Source organism: Gallinula chloropus (assembly GCF_964237585.1).
Source record: "Gallinula chloropus genome assembly, chromosome: Z".
Lineage (NCBI taxonomy): Eukaryota > Metazoa > Chordata > Aves > Gruiformes > Rallidae > Gallinula > Gallinula chloropus.
In genome coordinates this window covers 886,469-906,894 of record NC_140089.1, presented here as the reverse complement: position 1 = coordinate 906,894, position 20,426 = coordinate 886,469, and the positions used below count along the sequence as shown (strand labels likewise).

The following is a 20,426-nucleotide window of genomic DNA, read 5'->3' as shown; positions in this document are numbered from 1 at the left end:
CCGCAGCTGGGGGTGCAGAGGGACGTGTGGTGTCCTGAGATAAGGAATTCTCCCTGCAGCTGAGAAACTGAGCACAAGGCAGTGAAAGCAGCAGGAATGAAGGTGGAAAATGACACAAACATTTGAGAGTCACCTGAACAGTCTTTATTATTCGTTACATTGTCTTTTCCCTTCTAAAAACACCTCAAAGCAAAGCCCTGGTCTACCTGAAGCATAAGAAGACGCCGTACACAGAAGCAGCAGCCTGCTCAGGGCTCCCCTTCCCCTGAGGGGTGCAAAGACACCCCAATAATCTTCATCTTTGTTCAAGTTTCTGGTTGGTTCCTCCAGAGCCACAGAGGAAGCAAAGGCAGGGGAATGATGGCAAGGGCAAAGGACTGCTGGGTACATTTAAGCACACACAGTAATGGGTTGGATTTCCCTTTCAATTCAGCACTGAAACAAAAGTTTTCTGCAGGTAAATGGAGAAGATGCTTCACAGCTACTTATTTAAAAAAATACACAGAAATTCAAACCCCACCTCCAAGATTTACACCTGGCTTCCCTAGGGAACTCTTCCTCCTGGCATGTGGTACTAGTAATCTCTCTGTGCAGTGCCACTAGCCCACAGTGCCTGTGGTTACCCCACAGGTCAGAGGTGATGCCTGTCCTTTACGTGTCAGTGTGTGCGTGTGGCAGCTGCTGTGTTTCAGCTGGGTGACGAAGGGATAATCAGAAGCAAAAATTTACACTAAAACCAAGGTGTGGTCGATCCCCTGAAGTTATAAAAATAATGGATTCATTTTCTGGGCACACAGCAACTTCCTGAACGTTACCTACCAGTGCAGGAGTATTGCCAGAGCAGGAGGAGCCCTGAGGTCAGCAGCCAAAGCAGAAAGGCAGAACTCCCTGTGGAGGAGGCTGCTGCTGAGGGAGGGGAGTGGTGAGGGAGGCACCAGCTTTGCACAGCATCCACAGCCACCTCCAGCCCCAAGACCTCCCCAAGGCTTGCACAGATCCCTTCCCATAAGTACTTCTGAGGGATGCTATTTTAATTACAGTTAATAATTGCATGTTTGGGGTTTTAAATTAAAAGTGATGCCTGACCACAGGTTCGTGTCTGTAAAAATTACTCCCCTGGCATATGAGCCACACAGAAGGACAACCTCTGCTGTGGAGCTGTAGGGAGCTCCCTGTTAAACAGCTGCTGGCTGCACCACTGAGGGACTGTGGGTGGAACCCCCCCCTTGTCTGCAGTGCCTCTGCCTCCCCGGGAGCACCATGCCCCCTGCCTGACCCCCCCCTTAGCCTCCCCAGCACCACAGGTCACCTCACAACATCCCCTCTTCTCCCACGATTGTCACCTGCTCAAACAGACCCATGAACAGTCCGGTCCTGTTCCCAGCAAGCCACCAGCATGGGAGAAGATTGCAAGCAGCAGCATCAGGCTACATTAAGATCCTTCCACTAAGGTACAGTCACACCCACCCCCCCACCCCCCCAATCCTGAATCCTCATGGCTGTTAGGTGCTCCTCAGCTCTTCCTGACAAACGTAGGCAAGATGCCTTCATTTACAGAGGGTTGTTTTGCAGCCACACGTTGACCTCCTGCAGGTTCCTGTCCATCCACTGCATGTTGTCCTGGATGGTCTCGAGCGCTTGCTGAACGCAGCGCAGCCGCGCGCTTTTCTCACCCAGGGAACTGAAAAATTCCTTCACCTGTTGACAGACAGCAGAGGGGTGGCTGTTGAGGAGGCAGCAGTCTCTCTGACTCGCACAGAAAGACTGGCAAGAAATCAGAGATCCTCAAACCTGGCCTTGGGCTTCCAACCCTGCTTCACCCCACACACACACACAACCCTCTACCCCAAGAACAGTTTTTTTACAAAAACTTTCAGTGCCTGGAGCTCAGAGCTGGGGAAGATGGAGGAGCTGGCACAGGTTCCAGCCATTTCCCCATGTCCTATCACCTGTCACTTGGTCTCTTCAGCCAGGGGCCAGGAGATGGGACAAGGGGCAATGGGCTCAAGCTGCCCCAGGGCAGGGTCAGCTCAGCTGGGAGGGAAAAGTTCTTCCCTGGCAGAGCTGTCAGGGCCTGGCCCAGGCTGCCCAGGGAGGGGCTGAGTCCCCAGCCCTGGGGGTGTTTAACAGGGGGGAGATGAGGTGCTCAGGGATCTGGTTTAGCTCAGAATGGGAACAGTTGGAGTTGATGATCTCCAAGGGTCTTTCCCAACCTGGTGGGTCTGTGGTTCTGTGACGATGGAGGTGCTGTTTGTGGCACCTGTCTTGTTCCTGCTCGTTCAACAAACCCTTGCAGGGCAGAGTGACTACACCTCACATCAGTAAAATGCTGCGTTTTCAGAGACCTCAGTGTGATTCAAAATGCAAAGACTTGGCCAAAGCACAAGAACAGGAGACAAAGGAGGGAGAGTCGCTGGATTCAATCTCCCCTATGAGCAGAAGCTGAATAACCTGGGGCTGTTCACTCTTGAGAAGAGAAGACTAAGGGGGGGACCTAATTAATGTCTGTAAGTATCTTAATCATGGAATGCAGGGGGAATTAGCCAGCCCCTTTTCAGTGTCTGTGGGGACAGGACAAGGGGCAATGGCTGCAAGTTGGAGCACAGGGAGTTCCCCCACAATGTGGGGAAGAACTTCTTGCCGGTGAGGGTGAGGGAGCCCTGGGACAGGCTGCCCAGGGGGTGTGGAGTCTCCTTCTCTGGAGAGATTCCAGCCCTGACCTGTCCTAGGGACCCTGCTTGGGCAGGGGGTGGGACCCCATGGGCTCTGTGGGGGCCCTTCCAAACCCTACAGCTCTGTGAGTCTGTGATTTTCTCTCTCAACCTGATGCTGACGTAGTCTGAGCTCAGAGATCCATCCTGCATCCCATGGAACCCCTCAAAGGAGATGTGGTCACGTTTCTGGGTGGGACACAGGAACGTCCCTGCAGCCCCTCTCATGGCCAAGATGCTGCTTATGGACACAGTGTGAGTGCCCACCTGGCTGAAACACAGCTGAAGGACTGTGTCCTGTGTTCCTGTAGTTACATGTGGTACAGCTGCAGCACTTAGACCTGCGTTTTGCCCTAAAGCAGAAGATTTTAAACTGGAAAGGAAAGCAGTGGCTGCTGCAAAGAGACTGTCAGGAGTGCCATTACATCTGCACACTGACCAGTTTGGGGTTTTTTTACCATCAACACAGATTGTGGAGTAAGTACACAAAATTACTACCACATCCAGGCGTGAGGAACTTGCCCCAGCACAGAGAAGGCAGAACAGGGGTGTATTCCTACTGTCTGTCAGCATTTCTCTTCTGTCTGCTCCATGAAAGGACCCACTCTTTTTTATCTTCCCCTCACTACTTTCCAGAAAGGGTGGGAAATAGCAGAGACAGGTAAACCATGAATGGTTTGGTAGACAAACAAACATTTGTACACTGCTTACACAAAGAGCATCCTTCTCCCTGCCACTGACTGGATGCTCTCCCTTGAGTTACCTAACACACCACTGCTACAATCTTTCTTCAAGGCAGAGGCAGGGTATTACCCTGACACTTCCTGACTCTGGACCCTGTTAAAATCTCATTTCCACCTCAGCCAGGCTACAGCCTCTCCTGTACACCGGGATCTGAACAGCTTACCTGTGCCAGCTGGGACCTGGTTGAGTACTGACTTGTCACTCCAGAAACAATGTGTGCCAGGGTGTTCGAGCCAAGTTCAAACCTGGCAGGAAGAATCACCAGCACTCAGAAAATGCCCCTTTCCATAGGAAGTGGAGTTTTGTGGCACAAATGGGTAGAGGGCGCAGTAAAACTACTTATAGTCCTTACTTTTTTACAAGTTTATCCCAGTTTTCTTTTAAAAACATCCAAGCTAGCTGATAGCCAGATGGGTTTCTGGCAACAAAAATCATGATATGTGGAAGATCCTGAGTTCTTATGATGTCACCACGCAGACCTTCATCCATTAACCTGGGAATCAACAACAGAAATGCAAGTTGCTTGTATCAGTAGATAAGGCTGAGCAAGGCTGAGCAAGGCTGTCATCACCCCAAAACCTGGATGCTGCGTGGCTCTCCCAAAGCCAGGGAGTCTCCACGAGTCAAAGCAATGTACAGCCTATGTACCTATAATCAAAGTAACTCCTAAGGCAAATAAAGAGGTGTCTGAATAGCTGTTTTCTTCCAGTTTATCCTAATCGGCTCTGCAGATTTTGAGCACGTTGGCTCCTGACACCAACCTGCAGAAATGACAAGGTGCAGCCACTTCCCCAGCCCCCACCTGCCCCATAAAGCATTTTACACAACACATGAAGTTCAGAACCTGACAAGACCCTGAGTAACTCCACCTCCAGCCCTCATAAATGTCCCCCAAACACCTTTCTGTGTGCCTGCTTACCACTGCAGCTTGTCCTTCCTGCTGCTGAAGCTGAGCGCCAGCTCGATGTCCTCCCTCTCCACGCTGAAGGAGTTCAGCCTGTACTTGCTGAGGAGGAACTCCCACCCTTCAGAGCTCTGGGCACCCACCACGTACACTGCTGTCTTCACATCTGCTGGCAGCCTACACCAAGTTGAACACCAAGTTACTCCCGGGTCGTGTGTAAGAGTAGGTGTTGAAACACAAGCACGTCACACATGTCACCACCACACGTCAACTGCTGCAGCGGAGGACTTACTACAAGTCCTGGTCCCTCAGGGGTATCAGAAAGTGATGCCTGAAACCCTGGCCTCAGCCCATTTATTCATTTCCAATCCCCCATCTATTTTTGTGTACTGCTTTCCTGGCTGTGCCCAGTCAGATACCAACACAGTGGGTCCTTGTCTGCCCAGAACACCATTCCCAGAGGGTGTTTTAGGGAGTTCTTATCATAGAATCACAGAATCCCAGCCTAGTCTGGGTTGGAAGGGACCCCAAGGGTCCCAGAGCTCCAACCCCCTGCCACAGGCAGGGACACCAACCTCCAGGCCTGGAGCTACACAAGGCTGCCCAGGGCCCCAGCCAACCTGGCCTGGAACACCCCCAGGGACAGGGCACCCACCCCCTCTCTGGGCAGCCCCTTCCAGCCCCTCACCACTCTCTCTGTAAGAACTTCTAGTGATGACAACCAGCAATGAGGTGAGGTTCAGAACAGTAGATACCCATTTTCACACCCAGTAGGTCAATCTCCAGACATCTAACTGAGGGACTGGGTGTCATTTCCATTTACCAGAACAGCTTTGACAGCCCTGCTGTGGGTTACAACATGAGGCACGTGCTGGATTGGGCACACGTGGTGCACCAGGGAGTTATGGAAGGTTCAGCTTCAGAATGAGGAAAGGACTGAAGCTCAGCCCCCTCTGTGAATTAACTCCAGTGTGATTAAGCAGAGTTTTGGAATAAAAATTATAGTTACAGAACAGACCTGAGGGTTCCATTGGACTTCTGCCACTCTGTGAAATACCCTTCAGCTTTGTCCACACAGGGCTGGTGCCTGTGCAGGCAGGCGAACAGCAGCAGCGAGTGCCTGAGCAGCCGGTCCGACACCGAGCCCTCGTCACTCCAGGACTGGAGCTCAATCAGCTCTCTGAACAGCTTGACTATATACCCCTGAAATAAGGTAAAGATACATGTTGCAGCCTGTTTTACAGGGTCCCTCAGTGGGTTTGCAGATGCCACTGAGCTGGGAGGAAGCGTTGATCTGCCTGAGGGTGGGGAGGCTCTTCAGAGGGACCTGAACAGCCTGGGCCCATGGGCTGAGAGCCAGGGGATGAGGTTTAACAAGGCCAAGGGCAGAGTCCTGCCCATGGGACAGAACAAGCCCAGGCAGCGCTCCAGGCTGGGGGAGACTGTCTGGAGAGCTGTCAGGCAGAGAAGGCCCTGGGGGTGTTGGGGGACTGTGACTGACCACGAGCCAGCAGTGTGCCCGGGGGGCCAGGAAGGCCAAGGGCATCCTGGCTTGTGCCAGGCCCAGCGTGGCCAGCAGGTCTGGGGAGGGGATTGTGCCCCTGGGCTGGGCACTGGGGAGGCCGCAGCTGGAGTGCTGGGCCCAGTGCTGGGCCCCTCACTGCCAGAAGGACATGGAGGGCCTGGAGCGAGTGCAGAGAAGGGCAACCAGGCTGGGGAAGGGGCTGGAGGGCAAATCCTCTGAGGAGCGGCTGAGGGAGCTGGGGGTGTTGAGCCTGGAGAAGAGGAGGCTGAGGGGAGACCTTCTCCCCACCTCCCCTGCCCTGCCAGGAGGGTGCAGAGAGGTGGGCGATGGTCTCTGCAGCCAGGGGACAGGAGATGGGACAAGGGGCAATGGGCTCAAGCTGCCCCAGGGCAGGGTCAGCTCAGCTGGGAGGGCAAAGTTCTTCCCTGGCAGAGCTGTCAGGGCCTGGCCCAGGCTGCCCAGGGAGGGGCTGAGTCCCCAGCCCTGGGGGTGTTTAACAGAGGGGAGATGAGGTGCTCAGAGATCTGGTTTAGCTCAGGATGGGAACAGTAGGAGTTGATGATCTTCAAAGGTCTTTCCCAACCTTGTGACTCTGTGATTCTGTATGGGCAGAGGTAGAAAGTTCCAGATCCTGGAAACATTACCTGTAGCTGTTTTCCTGTAGCACCTGTGTCCCTCTTCTCCATGATCCTGTAGATAGGAATCAGCTCATGCATGCCTTGGAGCACAGGCATGATTTGTTTTTCACGTCTCAGGTATAAAGTTAAATCAAAAGCTTTGGAAATGGACAATTTTTTCATTCTGAGGAAGAAGAGAGGGGAGAAAACGAGTCAGAATTCAACTTAAGAGGAAAACTTAAAAGCCAAATCCCAGCCAAATGTTTCCCAGAACACTACACAAATATGAAAGCCTTAAAGGTATCTCCTCATCCCTTTTTAATCTGCTTTTTGAGGTGAAATGTGGTCAAGCAGCTACACATAAGCTAGGAAACCTCATATTTAATCTTTGACTAAGAAATGGACCATAAGAGAATGATTTAGAAAGACAGGCTTTTCTCCATCATCTCTCTGAGCACAGCCTCTCCCTCTTGCTCTGTACCTGCTCTTGCTTGTGCTCCACAACCACTACAAGGGGATCCAGTAACTGCTACTACCCCCTTGGTGACACTTTTCCAGCTCCACAGGTTGGTGTTTACCCTGCAGCAGCCTCAGAGCTACAACCCCACCTGCTTCTCCACTGTTTTCACCTGACTTTGCCAACTGTCTTCTGCCTTTGCCAGGAGACAGGTCAATGATTTCTTCCATGAGCAAACAGAGGAAGTGAGATTCTTTTATCTCTCTCCCTGTTCACTTCTCATCCCTGTGTGACATGGGGTTGTGTGCCTCCTCTGCACACATTGTCATCTTGCCCTTACCTGCTTCTTCCACCTCAAAACACAGGTGTGTTCCAGCCACTGGTCACAAAACAAGCCCTGCCTGACCCAATTTGCAGCTCTAATTGTCCCTTCTTTTCTTCTCTGAGCTCCTTTCACATGCTGAGCAATCTTTCCTTGCCTTCTGCTTTTCAAACTAGAAAGACCCTTTCTTCTGATGTCCCAGCAACTACCTTGACCAGCCCCACTGACATCACCTTGTGAGATGCCACCTCAAACTCCAAGGATCTTAATTACCTCCCAGATCACCCCACAGCCCCTTTTCTTGAGCCGCCTGTGCTCAGAGCAGGAGTGACTGCTGCTGGGTCTTTCCTCCTCTGTGCCCTCTTCACCCAAGGGGCTGTGAAGCAGCTCACAGGCAGCACATCAGCACAACGGTGGCTGATCACAGTCCTGATCACATCACATCTATATGACTGTAGGAGCCTTGTTTCTAACTGACAAATGCCACCACCACCGTTCTGGGCGCAAAAACACCATCTGAGCCTGTCACTTCACACTAGCACCCTGCCATCAGCACCTCTTTGCTAAACACAGCTCGTTTCATCAGATACATTAGATAATCAAGAGGAATGTGGGGTCTACATAAGAAAAGAAGATGCTCTCAGCCTATTTAACCCATTTAATGGGTACTATACACATTCCCAGCACTTCCTTCCTCAGGGGTATGGTAACACAGAGCTTGTGCTTTACTCAGCCCTGGACAGAAGCCTACCTCACCAGCTGGAAGGCATTGTTAATGAGACTTGCTCTGTCGTTGCTGCTAATGACTGTGTGGTTCTCTTTCACCAGCTTAGTCAGACGGTCCCACCCGTCGCCTTCGTAGTGCACAATGTAGTAGCCATTCATGTCCACGTTGAATTTAACCCACTGCACCTCTTCTGGCAGGATAATGACATCTGGAAACAAAAGCATAACTCCTTTCTTAGTGGTACTGTACCCAACAGTGCTGCCCCTCCTGTTCCAGCAGTTTCAAGAAGAGGGTATCACAGTCTCTGAATACACCGCGATCGTCGCGGTGATGCTGCTGAGCTGACAGGAGTCTGCTGCTCTGCTGCTGGTAGCTCCAGGGAAAACAAAGCAACCCTGAGAAGCCAAAGCGCTTGCCAACAACCTCTGAACAAATTAACTGCCTCGTTGATCAAAGAAATTACCTGCTTTAGTTGTCATCAGGAATCTCTGGACGGTGTCAGAGGTGCTGGTGACATAGGTCAGCGGAATGTGCCACAAGGACCTGTTGCAAGACACAAGCTCTTTGTTCCAGGGTAGAACTCTGCAGCAGCTTCCCCAACCTCTCCCCTTCTCACCCCTGAGTCGTACCTTCACACCTAACAGCAACGGGCTGTGCCCCTGCCTCCAGCCCCAGCCCAGAGCCAGGGGCATCCCAGTGTTACATGTGGATTGCTCAGTTCACCAAGAGCCTCCGCACGCACGGTGCTGAGCACTCTGCCTCCAATAAAGCACCAGGACCAGCTGCAGGCATCTTAGTCTCAGTTACCAGCTGGATTGAGGTCTAAGTACTCAATATAGTTCAGACTTGAAACCCACTGGAAAACTGCAATTAAAGCTTATTGTACAATCAAGGAGAATACGTGTGTGGCATATGCTGCTCTAGGGAACCACCAGAGTTTCCTAGTCTTGCTTCCTTAGAGGAGGAACACATCCTGGAGGTGTTCAGGGCCAGGTTGGCTGGGGCCCTGGGCAAGCTTGTGTAGCTCCAGGCCTGGAGGTTGGTGTCCCTGCCTGTGGCAGGGGGTTGGAGCTCTGGGACCCTTGGGGTCCCTCCCAACCCAGACCAGGCTGGGATTCTGTGATTCTATGAAAGGAGACACTGCCTTTGTGCCTGCTGCAGGCAGTGAAATGAACTGCTGAACACAGTGCTGGGAGCGTGGCAGTCAGGAGGGCATGAGAAGGGTTACTTTGGCACTCAGAGTGATACTGGAAAGAGATTTGGGACTGTAGAGATTGGCTGCTGTGGTTCGATTCCTGTCTCAGGGAGAGAGCTGGGAGTGAAGTCATGCTGAGTACTCAATCTCTTTGCCTGGTGGAAGGAAACATGATCTCATGTTCAACAACACACTTCAGGCAGAGAGATGCAAAAGGGGGGGGAAATGAACAAGGGGGGGGAGTGAACACTGGGGGGGGAAGTGAACACTGTGGGGGGAAATGAACACTGGGGGGGAAGTGAACACTGGGGGGGAAGTGAACACTGGGGGGAAGTGAACACTGGGCGGAAATGAACAAGGGGGGAAGTGAACACTGGGGGGGAAGTGAACACTGGGGGGAAATGAACAAGGGGGGAAGTAAACACTGGGGGGGAAGTGAACACTGGGGGGGGAAGTAAACACTGGGGGGGAAGTAAACACTGGGGGGAAGTGAACACTGGGGGGAAGTGAACACTGGGGGGGGAGTGAACACTGGGGGGGAAGTAAACACTGGGGGGGGAAGTAAACACTGGGGGGAAGTGAACACTGGGGGGAAATGAACAAGGGGGGGAAGTGAACACTGGGGGGGAAGTGAACACTGGGGGGGGAAGTGAACACGGGGGGAAGTGAACACTGGGGGGAAATGAACAAGGGGGGGAAGTGAACACTGGGGGGGAAGTGAACACTGGGGGGGGAAGTGAACACGGGGGGAAGTGAACACTGGGGGGAAATGAACAAGGGGGGGAAGTGAACACTGGGGGGGAAGTGAACACTGGGGGGGAAGTGAACATTTGCTTAGGGCATCACTGATACTGAGGCCTCAACATGAGGCACAGCCTCTCATGGCTTGCCACAGGAGAGTTTGGGTTCACATGGGGGTTCCCCCCGTTGCTCACCCTGAGGATGGGGACGGGTCTGCCTCCGTCACGTAGCGCTCCTGCTGCAGGTGGACGTTCTTCCCTCTCACCGTGACCGTGACCAGCGGGAACCCCTTCTGCAGCGTCCAGGTGTCCATCATGGCCTTCACGTCAAGAGGCTCTGCCTGAGTCCAGTGCTGCTTTTTACAGGGGGGAAGAAGACAGGTAAGAGGAGCAGGAGGAAGACAAGAGTACCCTGATGGGGAAACAGAAAGGGGTACTCGAGGAGCTGCTGAGTATTTGTGATGCCCACACAGGTGTGTCAAGGCTGGACACTGTGGTGTCTGCAGCTGGTTCTCTTGTGGACACTTTCACACAGCATCGTGGATTAAAGCTAAAGGAAGGAAGGTTTAAATTAGATATTGGGGCAAGTTCTTTGCAGAGAGAGTGGTGAGGGGCTGGAAGGGGCTGCCCAGAGAGGGGGTGGGTGCCCCATCCATCCCTGGGGGTGTTCAAGGCCAGGTTGGCTGGGGCCCTGGGCAGCCTTGTGTAGCTCCAGGGCTGGAGGTTGGTGTCCCTGCCTGTGGCAGGGGGTTGGAGCTCTGGGACCCTTGGGGTCCCTTCCAACTCAGACCAGCTTGGGATTCTATGAGCCCATGATCTATTTCAGTGCTGCTGTGTTTTAGCCAAACCTGGACAGGGCAGGTGGATTCCTGCCCAGTTGGGGAGAAACCCCATTTCCACTGGAACTGGGGAATCTCACACCCAGACCCACACTACACGCAAGGGGAAAAATGCCTTTGGAAGATGCATGTAGCCAGGCAATGGCGTGGACAGGCTGTTGTGGTTTTGCACAGGGGCTCTGGGGGAGCAGGGGGCTGTGGGGTGGCTTCTGTAACAAGCAGCCAGAAGCTCTCTGCAGGCCCCACAGAGCCAACACCAAGGCTGGACCTGCCGCTGAGCAAGGCCAAGCCCACCAGCACCGGTCACAGGCCTCTGGGAACCACAGTGAGGAGGGAAAACCCCAAACAGCCACTTTGTCCCCCAGAGAAGGGAGAGAGAAGTTGGGAGAGACTGTGCAGGCACCAAGGGCAGGGCAGGGGGGAGGAGAGAGATGCCCCTGAGCCCCTGGAGAGACCCATGGTGGGGCGGGTGTCCCCCGCAGCCCATGGACAAGGCCCAGACCCCCCCTGCAGCCCCTGGAGAGGCCCCAGGCTGGGGCAGGTTTGATGGGGGTTGTGACTGGACCAGGCTGGAGCAGTCTGGGCCTGAGGGACTGAGAGACATTGTGTGACTGATGGCTGCACCTAGAGCAGTGACCCACACTGGGGCAGCTGGGGAAGAGCTGAAGCCCCTGGGAAAGGACTCAGGCTGGAGAAGCTGGTGAAGGACTGTCTGCTGGGGGTGGGACCCCCGGTGCAGCAGGGGCAGGGGGTGAGGAATGAATGCCCCCCTGGGGGTGTCACTGGGGTGCAGGGCAGGGCCATCAATTAGATTAAAGATGTCCTTCATTCTGTGCTGAGTCTGTTCTACCCATGACACTGGTTGCAGAATGATCTCTCCCTGTCCTTATCTCCACTCCTGGGCCACTCAATATCTATTTTCTCCCCTGCCCAGCTGAAAAGGGCAGTGACAGGCCGACTTTGGTGAGCACCTGGCCTCCAGCCAGAGCCAAACCACAACAATAGTCATGCAGAGGACACAGATATGTGCCACACTCCTAAATACCAATAGGTAAGTAAGGAGATGCTTACTGCACTTGACGATGACTCTTGGCTTCTTCTGCAGAAACCATCAGCTGCTTGTTCATTTTGGGAAGTACCTAATGTAGGGCAGATCTGAAAGGGAAAAGAAAATGTTTAGGTCATCTCTCTTGGACATCATAACCCTAAGTACTGGCCAGTCCTGAGTAACACAGTGAGGAGACACATTACTCAGGAGTAGCTAACGAAATTTAAAGGAACAAGTGAGCAAGGAATACTTGCGTTGGTCATGCTGTTCCACAAGTCTTCATTCTTTGTGTTCTGATAGCTGTATTTCTGCAGGTACTGCACCAGCCCAGCTTTAAACACATCAGCAGTAAGGTACTCCCTCAGCATATGTAATATACAAGATCCCTGGAAGAAAAAGAGTGGTCAGGTATTTACAGAACTGCTCCTTAGGTGACCAGGTGCTTGTTCCAGAACACACTTCAGCACGCCACTCATCTATACAATGGTTTGCTCTGGTATGTCTCTCACTGAAAAATAACTGTGTGTTTCACAAGCTGAGCAAGGTATGTTGTTAATTTTTAGATTACTGCAGAAAGCAACAAGTAATTACCCAAGTAACTGAATGCACAGTGAGGCCACGTGTCAGGATGTCCTACATGCAGGGGCAAGTTCAGCAAAACACCACTGCATCACACAAAGGGTGCAGCTGAAATAAACACCACTCGTGGCTGTTACCTTGTCATAGGAAACACTATCAAACATCTCTAAAATCTGATCTGGATCTTCCACGGGAGTAGACACAGGATGTGAGGAATTTAATGCATCCATTTCCATGGCATCAAAGCATCTCCTCAGGAACGAGTCTTCCTAACAGGAGGCAAAACCAAGTATTAGGACCCAGTTTCTCTCAGTGACCACGAATCCTCCTCCTTCACCTTTCAGTCCATTCTGTACCATCCTCAAATCACACAAAGAAAGCCAGATGTTTTTATTCCAGAGCATAAAAGACAACAAAACAGCAGTACAGACAGGCAAGTGAGCATGAGTGCTCTAAACTAACTGAAATATTCAAGCCAGTGAGACTTAAAAATGACTCCAAAAAGATACCTGCACACAGCAGGGACAGGGAGGGGATTGTCCCTCTCTGCTCTGTCCTCCCCAGCTGGAGTCCTGTGTCCAGAGCTGGGGCCCCAGGACAAGAGAGATGTGGGGCTGGTGGAGAGGGGTCAGAGGAGCCACGGGGATGCTCAGAGGGCTGGAGCAGCTCCCCTACGCAGAGAGGCTGAGGGAGCTGGGCTGGGTCAGCCTGGAGAAGAGAAGGCTGTGGGGGGACCTCACTGCAGCCTCCCCGTCCCTGAAGGGACCCCAGGAACAGGAGGGGAATGGGCTTGTTAAAGGGCAGAGACTGGCAGGACAAGGGGGCTGGAGTGAAGCTGGAGGAGGGAAGGGGGAGAGGAGAGACTGGGGGAAAGTTCTTTGCAGAGAGAGTGGTGAGGGGCTGGAAGGGGCTGCCCAGAGAGGGGGTGGGTGCCCCGTCCCTGGGGGTGTCCAAGGCCAGGTTGGCTGGGGCCCTGGGCAGCCTTGTGTAGCTCCAGGCCTGGAGGTTGGTGTCCCTGCCTGTGGCAGGGGGTTGGAGCTCTGGGACCCTTGGGGTCCCTTCCAGCCCAGCCCAGGCTGGGATTCTGTGATTCTCTGATTCCAGGGGGGGTCAGTAACGATGGAACAGACTTGGGGCTGCCCCTGCAGCACTCAGGTGAGGTTCTGCTGACTGTTCACCTCCCTTTGGCAGGAAATGTCATTGATCCCATTTCTGCCAAAGCCAGGGGAAGGATTTATATTTGCAAGTTCGAGCTGATTTGAGGAAACAGAAGAATTTTTTTACCTTTTTTTCAAGCCTAAAGGTCTTCAAAAACACCCCCACCACAACACTTTCACTGCTATCATTAACTTCTTCCATCATCAGTTCCTGAGATGATTGGCATGCAGTGAAATCCGCACTCACACCCTCCAAAGGGAACATCAGGTCCTCCTCTAGAAGAAGGGGCTCACAGGACAAACCTGCCTGGTTTTTATCCTTACCCATCAGTGGGTTCAGAGGGCAGTTCTAAAAGAAGAATACAGTGAGAGCTGCTTACCACCCTCAGCTCTGGATGGGTAACGCGGACGGACACGAACTCCATAAACTTTGCAAACCCTTCATTTAACCACAGATCGTTCCACCACTCCATGGTGACCAGGTTGCCAAACCACTGTGGGGGAAAAAACACACACAAAACCAACAACAACATCACTTCTGAAGCAGCTGCTACAGGCTGGACCTCCAGCATCCCCCTGCCCACGCAGGGTACCTCTGCAGACCCACCCAAATTGCTCACTCGCCCCCAAATCTCACCTGATGAGCCAGTTCATGGGCAATTATCATCGTAATGCTCAGTTTTGCAGAGGCTGAGGACTTCTCTGGGTCATACAGCAGTGCAGACTCCCGGTAGGTGGTCAGCCCCCAGTTCTCCATAGCACCAGACTGAAAGTCAGGAATAGCTGCCAAATCTAGAAGAAACATTAAAAATACTGCTGGCACCATGTAGCTCAGTGAGGAGCTCCTCCTGATGGCTGCTCCCACACAGGCACACACGTACCACACACTCTTCTGAGGGCTAACTGCTGGAATCAGGACAGGCTGTGGGTGAGCTGCTGGAGAGGAGCTCTGTGGAGAAGGACCTGGGGGTGCTGGTGGGTGACAGGGTGGCCATGAGCCAGCAGTGTGCCCTGGGGCTGAGAGAGACAATGGGATCCTGGGGGCATCAGGAGGAGTGTGGGCAGCAGGTGACAGGAGGGGATCCTCCCCCTCTGCTCTGCCCTGCTCAGGCCCCACCTGGAGTGTTGTGTCCAGTGCTGGGCTCCCTGGGATCCAACAGCCAGGGATCTCCTGGAGAGAGTCCAGAGGAGGCTGCGAAGGGGATGAAGGGCCTGGAGCATCTCCCCTGGGAGGAAAGGCTGAGGGAGCTGGGGCTGTTCAGCCTGCAGAGGAGAAGCCTGAGAGGGGATCTGATCAATGGGGATCAAGAGCTGAAGGGTGGGACCCAGGGGCCATGGGCAGCCTCTGCTCAGTGCCTGTGGGGACAGGACAAGGGGCGATGGGCTCAAGTTGGAGCCCAGGGAGTTCCCCCCAATGTGGGGAAGAACTTCTTGGCGGTGAGGGTGAGGGAGCCCTGGGACAGGCTGCCCAGGGGGTGTGGAGTCTCCTTCTCTGGAGAGATTCCAGCCCTGACCTGTCCTAGGGACCCTGCTTGGGCAGGGGGTGGGACCCCATGGGTTCTGGGGGGCCCTTCCCACCCCTGTGATTCTGTGATTCTGTGATTCTATATCTCAAATGCAGCCATAAAAACGTACTAAAACATACTGAAAAATACAAAACATGCTAAAACAATAACAGTTCCACACAGAAGGTGAGGACCTTCAGATCTTCAGTGCACAGTGGAGCTCCATAACCTGTCCTTAAGTCTGTGAAGGAGACACTTCAAAAGCCCACAAGCCAACTGGGGCCCTCCCTGAATACTCTAAATTACTGGTTTTGTGCTGTTTCACTCTCTGAGGTTAACAATGTTCTTGAAGGCCTTAAATTATTTAGCACTTACCTTGCTTAGGCAGAGGATATGGGATGCTGAAGTAATCCTCATAGAAGTCCAGGAGTTTCACTGCTGCCTCCAGGGCATACTCTGCTTGGCTGATCTTCTCTGGCACCGTGTACACAGAAATCTGCAGCAGAGGAGCAGGCAGCACTGAGCACCCAGAGAGTTTCCCCTTGGTCACAGCAACTTCAGTGATCACAAAACAGGGACACTGGACCACATTCCCAACACTTCTCATACGTGAGTTGTTGAAGCATTTGCAGAGAGATGTTATCAGAATCAGGAAGACATTTAAAATCTGCTCACCAGAACTGCTGTGGCCCTGGAGAGACCCCTGATTCCATCCCTACTGACCCCACAGTCCGTCAACTGACACAGGTGGTTTTGAGCTGATTCTATCTAAACACTTTTAATTTGCTGTTAATTATAGAGTCACAGAGTCACTGGGCTGGAGAAGCCCTTTAAGCTCCTGGAGTCCACCCGTCCCTGTCCTGTGCTAAACCAGATCCCTGAGCACCTCATCTCCCCCCTGTTAAACACCCCCAGGGCTGGGGACTCAGCCCCTCCCTGGGCAGCCTGGGCCAGGCCCTGACAGCTCTGCCAGGGAAGAACTTTTCCCTCCCAGCTGAGCTGACCCTGCCCTGGGGCAGCTTGAGCCCATTGCCCCTTGTCCCATCTCCTGGCCCCTGGCTGCAGAGACCATCGCCCACCTCTCTGCACCCTCCTGGCAGGGCAGGGGAGGTGGGGAGAAGGTCTCCCCTCAGCCTCCTCTTCTCCAGGCTCAACACCCCCAGCTCCCTCAGCCGCTCCTCAGAGGATTTGCCCTCCAGCCCCTTCCCCAGCCTGGTTGCCCTTCTCTGCACTTGCTCCAGGCCCTTGATGTCCAATGACATGAAACAGACAACATTACCACTGCACACAATGTATATGAAAAGCAAACTCCTAAACTTCTGAAACTAACAAAGCCCAGAATGCAAACCATTCACCCATCACAAACCCAATTTCCTTCTCTCCTTTCATTCCTGCAGAATTTGACATACATAAATCTGATGATTTAACTGAGAAGCAAATCATGTATTCACACAGACTTAAACAATAAGAAACCTCTTAGGGCATGAGGCAGTTACCTTCACTCCATGATTGCTTATTTTGCTGATGGACTTAAAATCTGAAACGATAAAGGCCACCAGGTACGTGCTCATCTGGACAGTGGTATCAAAATGGTCCTCTACAAGCCAGGGAGTTATCTGCACAGACTTCACCTGAAAAATAGGCACAGCTCATTACCCAGCAGCACCACCTATTGAGGGGTGTTAGTTGTTTAGTAAGTTTTAATTAGGGTAAATAAGCTAGGCTTAGGCTGGGGTGTGTTTTGTGCTGTTTGCATGGCTTTGCTTGGCATGGGCAGGGAGATTTGCTGAAGCCTTTCAGCACCAGGGTGTGCCTGCTCAGGGTCTTTCTCTCTGGAGGTACCACCCTGGGCTGGCCCTGCTGCTGCACCTTTCCATTCAATCAACTCTCTACAAACTAGGAAGAGGTTCTGTACTGAGAGGGGGGTCGGGGCTGGCACAGGCTCCCCAAGTAAGGGGTCACAGCCCCGAGCTGGGCTGAGGGCAGGAAGCATCTGGAGGATGCCCTCAGTGCAGCTCTGACTGGGCTGAGCCTGTGTGGAGCCAGGAGTTGGGCTCCATGGGCTTTACAGTTCCCTGCCAGCCCAGGAGATGCTGGGATTCTATGAAAATCCAAGGCTGAGCCTCTGCTGTGTGACACCTAGGATGGAGCCAGGGGGAGGAGGAAGCACGCCCAAGAGTCAGCGTGTGACAGCATGATCAGTGCGGGGATGCTCGGGCAGTGGCTCCTCCTGTAACACTGCCTGTGGGCACCCTGGCACCAGTAAGTCTTGTGTTCCTTCTCACTTTAAAGACCAATAACTGAACTCTAAAGATACCACACTCTAAAGGTATCACCTTATGAAGATATTACATTTGAAAAACACGCAGGTAAGAAGTCATCCCTGTGGCAACTCTTCCCCAAAGAAAGAACAAAAACACCCACAGATGGGCATTTTCCCTTTTCTTCTCTTTTTTAAAGCCCAAAGTTGGGGCTTTTTGTCCTTCTCATCGGACAAGTACATTAATACACAGTAATTCATCCATATGCCTCTCCTGGCTGACCTTTAAATACCAGATCGACATGGAAAGTGTTTTACAAGTGAGATGATGGAGATGGCATCGCGCTCATCACTCTCACACCTCATCTGAGGAGCAGGAAGCTGCACAACACATTGCTTCCTGCAGTCCCTTTCCTCCCTGCCCCCAGCCTAGCAGCAGCTCCCCTGCACACCAACAACAGCCAAGGAAACACTCCAGTCATCAACCACTGCCACAGCCACGGCCGTTCTCCTCTGGCACCCTGTTCAAAGCTTCCACCTACGATGGGCATGTTGGAGAGCGCCAGGTGCTTGGGCTCCCTCCTGATGGCAATGGAGAACCTGGCCTTGAAGGCGGGCTCGTCGAAGCAGGGGAAGGCCATTCGCGCCGCGGTTGGCTCGAACTGCGTGGCTGCCAGAGTCCTGAGCGTGGAGAGGGGGGAAAAGAGGAGAGGTTTGGTCACACACCATCACACACACCATGCCTGATGCCTTGTGGGTGAAAGCAGAGTAACTGGGAGGTTGTGGAGTCTCCTTCTCTGGAGAGATTCCAGCCCTGTCTTTGAGGAGCCACGGGGATGCTCAGAGGGCTGGAGCAGCTCCCCTACGCAGAGAGGCTGAGGGAGCTGGGCTGGGTCAGCCTGGAGAAGAGAAGGCTGTGGGGGGACCTCACTGCAGCCTCCCCGTCCCTGAAGGGACCCCAGGAACAGGAGGGGAATGGGCTTGTTAAAGGGCAGAGACTGGCAGGACAAGGGGCTGGAGTGAAGCTGGAGGAGGGAAGGGGGAGAGGAGAGACTGGGGGGAAGTTCTTTGCAGAGAGAGTGGTGAGGGGCTGGAAGGGGCTGCCCAGAGAGGGGGTGGGTGCCCCGTCCCTGGGGGTGTTCCAGGCCAGGTTGGCTGGGGCCCTCGGCAGCCTTGTGTAGCTCCAGGGCTGGAGGTTGGTGTCCCTGCCTGTGGCAGGGGGTTGGAGCTCTGGGACCCTTGGGGTCCCTCCCAACCCAGACCAGGCTGGGATTCTGTGATGGCGACCTGTGTGCCCTGTCCTAGGGACCCTGCTTTGGCAGGGGGTTGGACCCGATGGGCTCTGGGGGTCCCTTCCAACCCCTGTGACTCTATGATTCTGTGATTCTAACTGTGTTAACCACCTGCTGGTGGTGGTGAAAGGCGGTGGCAGGAGGGCTGTGGGAGCTCTGGCAGGGGCTGGTGCAGCGCCCTTGCAGTCTTCAGTTGTCATTAAATGGAGGAACTAAGATAAGGGAAGTGGTTGCCAGCCCGCCAACTGCTGAAACAAGCTGCCCAATAGTATCCTCCCTGCACTGCAACGCAGGTGTGATGTGCTGTGACGCTGCTCACACAGTAACGGCCTGAGAGGTGCCGTCCCCAGCCCTCGGGTACAACCCACGCACCGCACAGATGGCCACAGTGTTCTGTAGAGCCGACCTGAAAGGTGTCCCAAGCTGGGGCACCCATCCCCGCGCAGGGCAGCCCAGACCCGCCCAGCCAGGGAGGCTTACCTGCGCTCCCCATCCCGGGTGCTGTAGGAGCTGCGGTAGAAGCCGTGGAAGGACTGGGAGAGGTTGGCGTGGTACTGGACCCGCAGCGTGTAGTTGTGGCCGGCCCGCAGCGGCTGGTCCAGCAGGAGAGCCATCTGCTCCAGGGGCTGGTGCTGCAGCACCCTGGCCTCCTGCGCCGAGCCGGCGCCCGCAGCCTGCACCCAGGCGCCGGTGACACTCAGGTGCTTCCCGTGCAGGACCACGGAGCGCGTGGGGCGAGCGGCCGTCACCTGGATGGCGGCCGTGCCGGCGAAGCTGAGGGTGCTGAGGTTGGGGTGGATGAGGAGCTGGTAGTGCAGCGGCACCACGTCCCGGGGCAGCCGCACCGCGCCCCACGGGAACTCCGCGGGGGGGTCGCCGCCTTCCCGGGCCGCGCCGAGCGCCCAGGCCGCGCTCAGCAGCACCAGCAGCCCGGCCAAGGCGACCGGGCCGGGCCCGGGCCCTGCGAGCGGGCTCCGCGCTGCCATCCCCCGCCCGCGGCCGCCCGACGGGGTCTGCAAGAGACGCGCAGCGGGTCCCCCGCCGCCCCCAGCCCGCCCGCCGCCCGCCGCCGCTGCCCCGTCCCCCCCCCCGCCCCGTGCGCTGCCGCCGCCGCGGCCCGACAGCAGCGGGAGCTGCGCGAAGGGGAAAGGGAAAGCGAAAGCTCCGCGCTCCTCGGGTCCGCCCCGGCCCTGCCCAACCGCCCCGCCCCCGCCCGGGCCGGTGTGGCCGGGACCGTGTCCCCCGGGCTGGGCGCTGCAGCCCCGCGTCCGGCCCGGCGCCACCGGGGCAGCAGGGCAGCGGCAGCGGGCGGTGCCCAGCGTAGGGCGGCTCTGGGCAGCGTCCCCGGGCATCCCGGTCCCGGGAGAAGCGGGCATTCCCTCGGGCAGCGCGGGGGATGCCTCCGACCCAGCGTGCATGCCAATCCGCAGGCAGCCGGCGCGGCTGTGTGTGCCATCGTTAGGATGTCCACTAAGCCCTTTACCCGGGCATTAGATTTACCAGCACGCTCGTATATACTCAGTCTGTTAACTAAGTCTGTTAATGCACACACGCCTTAAGCTTTAAAAACTTCTGTGAGGGTCTTTTGGGGGACCCCCAGTGGTTGTTGAAGATGAAGCCCTCAGTGCCCTTCGCAGGAACCCTGGGTGTTTTCTTCCTGATAAGGGCTCACGGTGACTCTTCTGCCCCAAGTTCCTTATCTTGGGTCCAGATGCTCTGACAGCCTGTCTGTACAACTCCAGGATCACAGAATCACAGGGGCTGGAAGGGCCCCCCAGAGCCCATGGGGTCCCACCCCCTGCCC

At 54.6% G+C, this 20,426-nt stretch overlaps 1 protein-coding gene across 1 annotated transcript; it reads right to left on the bottom strand.

The window, feature by feature from the left end:
• Positions 1 to 1,502: 1,502 nt before the first annotated feature.
• ERAP1 (endoplasmic reticulum aminopeptidase 1) lies at positions 1,503 to 19,618 on the bottom strand. The gene is made up of 18 exons (XM_084278944.1): positions 19,103 to 19,618; positions 17,873 to 18,011; positions 16,567 to 16,701; positions 15,446 to 15,566; positions 14,203 to 14,357; positions 13,946 to 14,059; positions 12,546 to 12,677; positions 12,084 to 12,215; positions 11,853 to 11,936; positions 10,138 to 10,295; positions 8,471 to 8,550; positions 8,032 to 8,215; positions 6,529 to 6,685; positions 5,378 to 5,562; positions 4,375 to 4,536; positions 3,808 to 3,948; positions 3,619 to 3,700; positions 1,503 to 1,698 (listed from the first exon to the last, which is right to left on the bottom strand). The coding sequence occupies exons 1-18, from the start codon at positions 19,606 to 19,608 to the stop codon at positions 1,552 to 1,554; spliced, it is 2,814 nt and encodes a 937-aa protein (XP_084135070.1). The 5' UTR covers positions 19,609 to 19,618; the 3' UTR covers positions 1,503 to 1,551.
• Positions 19,619 to 20,426: the final 808 nt, after the last annotated feature.